Source organism: Elephantulus edwardii, unplaced genomic scaffold (genome assembly GCF_000299155.1).
Source record: "Elephantulus edwardii isolate Elephantulus edwardi_28Jun2011 unplaced genomic scaffold, EleEdw1.0 scaffold00019, whole genome shotgun sequence".
In the NCBI taxonomy this organism is placed as follows: domain Eukaryota; kingdom Metazoa; phylum Chordata; class Mammalia; order Macroscelidea; family Macroscelididae; genus Elephantulus; species Elephantulus edwardii.
In genome coordinates this window covers 16,373,445-16,381,487 of record NW_006399769.1, presented here as the reverse complement: position 1 = coordinate 16,381,487, position 8,043 = coordinate 16,373,445, and the positions used below count along the sequence as shown (strand labels likewise).

Here is an 8,043-nt window from a genome sequence, read left to right as displayed (position 1 = left end):
ATCAACAATCTGCGTTATGCAGATGACATAACCCTGCTTGCTGAAAGTGAGGAGGACAAGAAGACAAAAATTCTCACCACTGGACAAATTGACAACATCAGGTTGGATGGTGAAGAGATTGAGATTGTTCACAGCTTTAGTCTGCTTGGCTCCACAATCAACACTCTTGGCACCAGCAGCCAGGAAATTAAAAGATGTAATGTGATGGAAAAGTCTGCTGTTAGGGGTCTCTCTAAAGTACTGAAGAGCTACGGTGTCTCTCTGGAAACTAAGGTGCATCTGATACAGGCCAAGGTCTTTACAATCTTATGCATCAGAAAGTTGGACAATGACTAGAGAAGATAGAAGGAGAATTGATGCCTTTGAGCTTTGGTGTTGGAGAAGAGTATTGAAGGTACTATGGACTGCTAAGAAAACAAGCAGATTCATCCTGGAGAGGGTTTAACTGGGCTGCTCCTTGGAGGCAAGGATTCTGAGGCTTTGTCTGACATGCTTTGGACATATTGTAAGGAGAGACCGGTCCTTGGAGAAGGGCATCATGCTTGGGAGGGTGGAGGGCAGGTTCAGGAGGGGAAGGCCCTCTAGGAAGTGGATTGATTCGGTGATTGGGCTAATCGGGATGGGTGTGTCAGAGACAATGAGATTGGCACAGGACAGAGTTTAGGGCTGTTGTACATAGGGTCTCTATGAGTCGCAAGCAACTTGATGGCACATAACAACAACAACAATCTTTAATATTAATACTATTAATATCATATGCAAGTAAAATCTTGCTGAAAATTATTCCAGAAATGGTTATACCAGTACATTGACCAGGAACTGCTAGAAATTCTTGCTGAATTCAGAAGAAGATCTGAAATGTGCAATGTCATTGTGAAATATCAGGTGTATGTTGACAGAATGCAGGGAATTAACATGCAATGCCAGGTGAGCTGGACTCCAAGTGAGCTCAGGTGCCAGTTTCCTGGTGGATTGATTTTATTTATTTACTTCATTGGAGGGAGCCAGAATGCAGAGAATAAGTTACCTATGTTTTGTTTACTGTGCAAAGGCATTCAGTTGAAGAAATGTGACATCAATGAGTTTGTTTTGAGTGTGATATAATCTGTATGCTGAAAAAAATAATCTGGACTATATAAAGGGTAGCATACCATCAAGATTGAAGAAGGATTCATTAACATACTGATCTACAGATGACAGAGTTAAGGTTCTTAAATTATACTTCATTAAAAAGAAAACAAAAATTCCCCATAATGGGCTGATTAGCAACATCGTGATAAGCAGAGAAAATATTGAAGTTGTCGAGATTTTCATTTCATTTGGATCCACAATCAACACCCATAGAAGCAGGAGTCAAGAAATCTGTACATTGCGTTGGGCAAACCTTAATGTGCTAAAGAACCAGAAAGCCACTTTGAAGGCTAAAGTGGACATGCTCCAAGCCTTGATATTTTCATTTGCCTCATATGAATACAAAAGCTGGACAGTAACAAAGAAGACTAAAGAAAAATTGATGTATTTCAGTTATGGTGTGAGTGAAGCATATTAAATGGACCAAATCTGTCTTGGAAGAAATACAACCATAATGTTCCTAAGATGTGAGGATGATGGACTTGTCGCTTATATTCGGGCCAGTCCCTGTAGAAAGACATCAAGTTTGGTCAAGAGTCAGAGAAAAAGAGGAAGAACCCCACACAGGTGGTTTGACGCAGTGGCTCCACCAGTGGGCACAGCTGCGGCTGGGGGGCGGTCCAAGATCAGGCAGGGTTTCGCCCTGTTATAACACAGGGTCACCACATGTCAGAGTTGACCTGACGGCACCTAATGACTGCCTTTACAAGTACCCTGTATTGTCACCAACTGTGAAATCTAACCCCAAACCCCTCACAACTCCGAAGCAGGATGCCCAGGTCTAACAGGCCCGGAGCCCTCATTCCTGTACTGCAGGTGCTAGTGTCTTCCCCAGGCACTCCCAATGCAAAACCCCTCCTTGATCTACTGTTCCAGTGTACTGTATCATTGCACCTAACCCAGCCTCTCCTTTCCATGTTAAGCCTTTCAGGTTCTCCCCAACCCCCTTTCCCAAGTTAAAACTCCCATTTTGCAAGTGAATCCCTGAAAATGTAGAAAAGCAAGCTGATTAGGTATCTTCTCTCAGAGGAATGCTTGCTCTTTTGGATTCCCTCACTGGTTTCATTTCAGACTGTGAGAGAGATCATTGTGGTAGTTGAGTTTTTTTGAGTTATATACCCCAGATTATATCCTAGAGAAGGCAGGAACATAAATGTCCTCTGGGGATTTGTTTTCGGCCTCTGACTGTATCTGTCCTGTGAAAATTGGCCACTGTGTTTCCCCTCTCCTGCCAGCTTCTTGTGTGTGGCCTACAATCAGGCCGTCTCATCAGTTCCTCATCCCTCCTGACTCCTTGTGCCACAGAGAACAGACAGGCAGAGAATAGTGCCTGCTCTGCCAGCGTGAGGACTGAGGATCCCTACAATGTTGGTTCATGTTGTTTTTGTTGTTATATACCATAGAGGTGGAACTGACCTGTAGCTGACCCTCCAAAGAGTTTTCAGAGTTAATCATTTGAGAGAAAATTGTCATCTTTCTCTTGTGGAGCAGCAGGTGGATTTGAACCACATATCCTTGGGTTGCCAGCATAACTCCTTACCACTAGACCACCAGAGCTTCATGGGCAAATACCACCTACAGGCTTCAGTCCAACTCTCTTTGGACAGGGATTTTCAGAGGAGCCTCCAGACAACTTCTTGTTCTAGCATATTCCTGATCTGTCTACTCTGCTGTGGCATTTGCTTTGATATTTCTTATTATTATATGCTCTCTGTAAAGGTAGCAAAATAGTAAAGATGTATGTCCTTCTATTCAGTATATTTCTTGAGCCCTTTGGTGAACTTTAGAACATGACAGGACTGGGGATATCAATGAGAACAAGGCACTGAATGGTCCCTGTCCTCCTGAGGCTTAGAGTGTAGGGAGGAGGGCAGACCCTTACGTAACTGTCACAGGCTGCAACAAGCTTGACACAGATGCTAATAGTGTGCTGTAGGAATCGGGTATGAACAGATTAACAGCAACTGAAAAGGTGAGATTGGAACTGCTCATAAGTTAAAAAAATAATAATAATAGCATTTCATTTCATATGTGAGTCTCACAGGGATTGGTTGTGCAGTACGCAGTGGTCCTCCACAGGAAAAGACTTTGAACACCGTTTGGAGTCCCTGCAGGCTGTTGAGTGCAGGAACTTGATGGCCCTTGCTTCCCACTGTGCTTGCTTTGCATGCAGAACCATTTGCTATCTTCAGTACTTGAGTTTTCTGGTACAAGGTTATTTGATTGATTTTTGAGTGTTGAAAGCATAAAAATATTTTCCTACTGAATAATTATTGGAAGTATTTTTCCATTTTACACCAACACATTTTTTAAATGAAATTTGAGTAATGTGACTGGCTTAGAAATGGTATAAGTAGAATCAGAATATAAAACCTTTAGAGATTTGGAAACAACAAGGACAGGAAAATTCTTTTGTGGTTAGAAATGATACTTATCTGATAATATTGGTTTCCACAAAAATCTTTCCATTGAGTCCTTTTGCTAAAGGGAAAAAACTTGGTAGAAAGTTAGAAACCTTTTTTTTTAAAAAATACTCCTAAAATGTTCCATTTGGGGGTTGTGGGGTATTTTGGGTGGTTTTTTTTCTTCTTCTTCATTTTAATGGCACATGTAACAGACATCATGTTTTAAGTGTCTGGAAAGTTCCACATTTCTGAGGGATAATTAGAGTGAAGGAGTAATTTTCCTAAGGTTGGTGACTTTGAAATACCAGCTGCTTTCTCTGTGGGTGAGGCAGAGACGTTGGCTCCCACTGGGCTCCCCGACTGGCGAATGCAGCCTCACTGAGGGAGAGCGAGGCCCCTCCTGGGTGGGCAGAACCTGGCCTCACAAACCATTCCACGTGGGTGATCTTTCAAGTCTGTTTGGAATGACAAAGTTTGAGCTCAACTCATCTGTTGAAAATGGAGACTCTTTTGAAACATTCACTGAAAGAAGGTGCAATGCAGTGAGTCTCCATTCATGTAAACAGCCAGTGCTGAATCTGATAGCTGCCGCTAATTACATGTGTGGCTTTAAACAGTGGGCATGTCGTTTGAAAGAACTCTATCCCACTCCCTGGGCTGTGGGAGATGGAAGTGGGTTAGTTAACCTCACTGTGAACTCAACCTGCTCATCTGTAAAACTGGGGTAAGAGTTAGTTGGAGCTGTATGAAATTACCAGTGTCCAACCATTTCCACCTAAATGGCAGTTTCATTTGTTTCTTACCTTGCAAGGTAAGTACTGGGTCATTACGTGTAAAAAATTAAATAAAAAATAAAAAAAAAAACAAAACAACAAACCAGGAGGTCTCATTCAGTTGCCATACTTCTTGCCTTCTCAGTTTTTTCTCTAGGATATAATCTTTATAATTTAAAGGAAAGTTAACCACTAAAATGATTTGCCTCACAGCCTGCAGTGAGACCAGTCATTGAGATTACCCTACAGACTCCCAGAAGGCTAGGGAGCGGGATTCCCCTCAGGGAATAACAATCTCTGTCCAGTTGTCATCTGATAGTATAGGATACACAGGTTTGGATCAGGTCATTCTGTTTAACTCTATTGTTGTTTACTTACTTTGTGACCTGGGGCAAGTGGCTTATATTTCCTGAGCTTCAGTTCCCTCATTAATCATTGAAGATGAACTATAATAATGAAGATGACTTGAGTGAAAGTAACACTACCTGCTTCCTAAGTGTTGTGAGACAGATGAAATAATGTCTGTGAGGTTTCTAGTGAAGAGCCCTGACTCACCGTCGGCACTTGGTGAATGCTGGTTTCCTTTCCCCGTAAGTGCACTCTTCTGAGTCTTTCAGATAAAACTGAGATGAACCACTATGTTAACCTAAGTTACCCACTTCCTGAAGCCAAAGCCTTGTCCCCCTTCATATCTCCCCACCCCCATTCTGATCAGTTTCTCCTGTGTGATTCACTGCCTCTGAAAAAACCTCCTGGAATGCAACTAAGGATCTGAAACAGCATGTTGGAATGGAGGAGAAGAGACGATAAATCTGCGTAAATAAGTAAATGATCCCCCTAAAATAAGATTTGATTGGGCATTATATTTCATTAATTACTTTCACCAATTGTAATTCATGTAAAACAAAACAAATCTGTGAATAATTGAATGAAAGCCCAAAGTGTCAATGAATGGTTGAATGTGAATCCAATACAACTTGAAAACTTTCACTTAAATGATATTTTTAAAAACAAAAGTATTTTTAAAAATTTAAAACAAACAAACAAACAAAACACCCTCCTGGAAGGTCAGATATTAGTTAGTTCCCACTCAGCAGTGGAGCTCTGGTGGCCTGGTGGTAAGAAACTGCACTGCAATCCTCAAGGCATGCAGTTTGAGTCCACGAGCTGCTCCAAGGGAGAAAGACAGTCTCCTCCCATTCATTGTCTGTAAAAAAGCTTATTGAAGATCAGCTATGGGTCAAGTCCGTGGTACACAACCACCATAAGTCAGCTGTACATAACAGCAACAACATTTCTTAAAATTGTATTTTCTAAAGAAACAGGAAGAAACTTTAGAGATCATTTTTTTTCAATCCCTTTATTTCTTATGGAAAGGATTAATGCCCAAAGACACAGACGTGAGGAACACACCTGGCCGCGCCCACATCAGGCCTCCTGGCTTGTTGGTTAGAGTTCTTCCCAGGGGAACAAGTGTCTTTTCATATGTTTTAACTCAACTAAGGGAACAAAAAGGTATTAGCAGATAATAGCTGTATAACATTTATCAGCATTGGGCTTCAAGATAAAAACATAGCAAAGGGTAATAAGAAAACGTTGTGCACACATGCACGTAAATTTAATGAGAAGAAAGTATAGAGAATACAGGAGACAGAGGAAATAGGTTCTTTTCCTCTCCCAAAGTTATTTGGTATAAAAAAAATTGTAGCATATGGTGTTTGTCCAAGTCCCTAGTCCGTTGTTTTTAAATATTAAAATGTGGCATTTAGCTTGAGATTGTAGCAATCAAACAGCTTTCAAAACACCCTTTCTTCTAGGTCCTTTGGACCCCTCGGGTGCTGTCCAATGGTGTGGAGTTCTCACGAGTCAGTCCAGATGGCGAGGAGGGCTACCCTGGAGAGCTGAAGGTCTGGGTGACCTACACGCTGGACGGCGGGGAGCTCATGGTCAACTATAGAGCACAGACCAGTCGGACCACACCAGTCAATCTGACCAACCATTCTTATTTCAACCTGGCAGGTCAGGTAAGTGAACGTGCTTCTTCTGTCCTGCTAGAATCCACATGCGTGATAGAATGACCAACCCATGTGACAATGATGAAGAATGTTCAGCAGAGCTTCTGGGTTGTGGGAAGTGCTCAGCTAAGGGAAGTCATGGAGGAACGTAGGTCAAGCACACTATGCTACCAAGAATATGAATCTGTTCCCAGCGTGCTTCAGACAAGTCACTGGCTATTTCAATAGCTTCCTCTAATCTAATTGTTTTGTGTGCTTGCATTTGCTTCCCTTACTCCACCCTTGCCTCCAAAAATTGCTTCTAAAGTGTTTTCCAGAAGTGATCTGTTTGCTCCAAAGGCTAAGTGTTGAGAGACTAACTGATAGATTGGTGATTCAAAACCAATTAGAGACTCCTCTGAAGGAAAGCCTGGTGATCTACTTCTGCATATTCATTGCCAGGGAAATCTGATGGAGCCATTCTTTTCAGTGCATCCTTTTCAGTGTAATCCACTTATGGCCGTCACTGGGGTTTTTCTTGAAATTTCAAGAACAAAAGAAGATGTCTTCTTTCTGTTTGGAAATGTGCTTAGCACAATCCCTCGTTAGATATGCTGTCAGTATTTGAGGAGCCCTGGTAATGGGGAGCTGACGTATTAGACTATTAACCAAAGACTTGGTAATTTGAATCCACCAGTGATTCTGCAGAAGAAAGATAGACAGTCCCATCATAACACAATTTATAGAGTCAGAAATCTAATAGAAGGGCACAAAGAGTCAGAACTGACTTCATTGCAGTTGGATTTGGTGGTGCAGTGGTCAAAGCACTTGGTTACTAATAGCAGAGGTTGGTAGTTTGAACCCATTCTGCCACTTGGAGAAAGATATGGCAATCTGCTACCGTGAAGACTTACAGCTTTGGACACACAGTAGGACAAGTCTCCTTCATCCTGCAGGGTCACTGAGTAAGAGGCCATTCAACAGTAAGTATAATTACTTGGTCAGTATTTATGTACTCCCGCTGTGCAGACCACTTTGGCTCCTCCCAGAAACTCTGGTGGCCAGGAGCTGAATGACATTGCGTGTGCACTTAGAACACCCTTGCTTTAGAAGCAAAGATAAAAATCTTTGTTTTCTAATAATCACTACCTATTATTTGTCAGCCACTGTTAAAAACACTCTATCAAGCTATTGATAAAGACGCTGAAATCATTCCAGCGTAAAAGCACGTTTAGAGCAACTGAACACCTTCCATCCCCCCTTAGGTGTTGCCCCCCCAATAGTTTCGGCTTGTTGCAGAGACTATCACATGACATAGAATGAAAAACTTAGTTGAACTCTGTAGATTATATCTATGACTTCCTCCTTATCTGACAAATGCATCCACTATATATGAATTATTTTGACAGGATTTCCTACCACAAGGCAATGTTTCTGCTACCCAGTATTTACTTGCTTTGTTACACTCTTAGAGGTTTTTGATCATCTGCTAATTATTTTCCTATAATCTTGGGAAAGACCTTGTTGTTGTTGTTGTTGTTGTTATGTGCCATCGAGTCGTTTGCGACTTATAGCGACCCTATGTACAACAGCCCTAAACCCTGCTTTATCCTGTGCCAATCGCATGGCCTCTGACACACCAATCCCGATTACCCCAGTCACTGAATCAATCCACCTCATAGAGGGTCTTCCCGTCCTGCACTGTCCCTCCACCCTCCCAAGCATGATGTCCCTCTCCAA

At 41.9% G+C, this 8,043-nt stretch overlaps 1 protein-coding gene across 1 annotated transcript in view; it reads left to right on the top strand.

The window, feature by feature from the left end:
* GALM (galactose mutarotase (aldose 1-epimerase)) overlaps positions 1–8,043 on the top strand; it is a 110,902-nt gene that overhangs the window by 37,411 nt on the left and 65,448 nt on the right. The window contains exon 5 of the mRNA XM_006882341.1: positions 6,127–6,333. Within this exon, the coding sequence (XP_006882403.1) occupies positions 6,127–6,333 (207 nt within the window). The remainder of the gene's footprint in view (positions 1–6,126; positions 6,334–8,043) is intronic.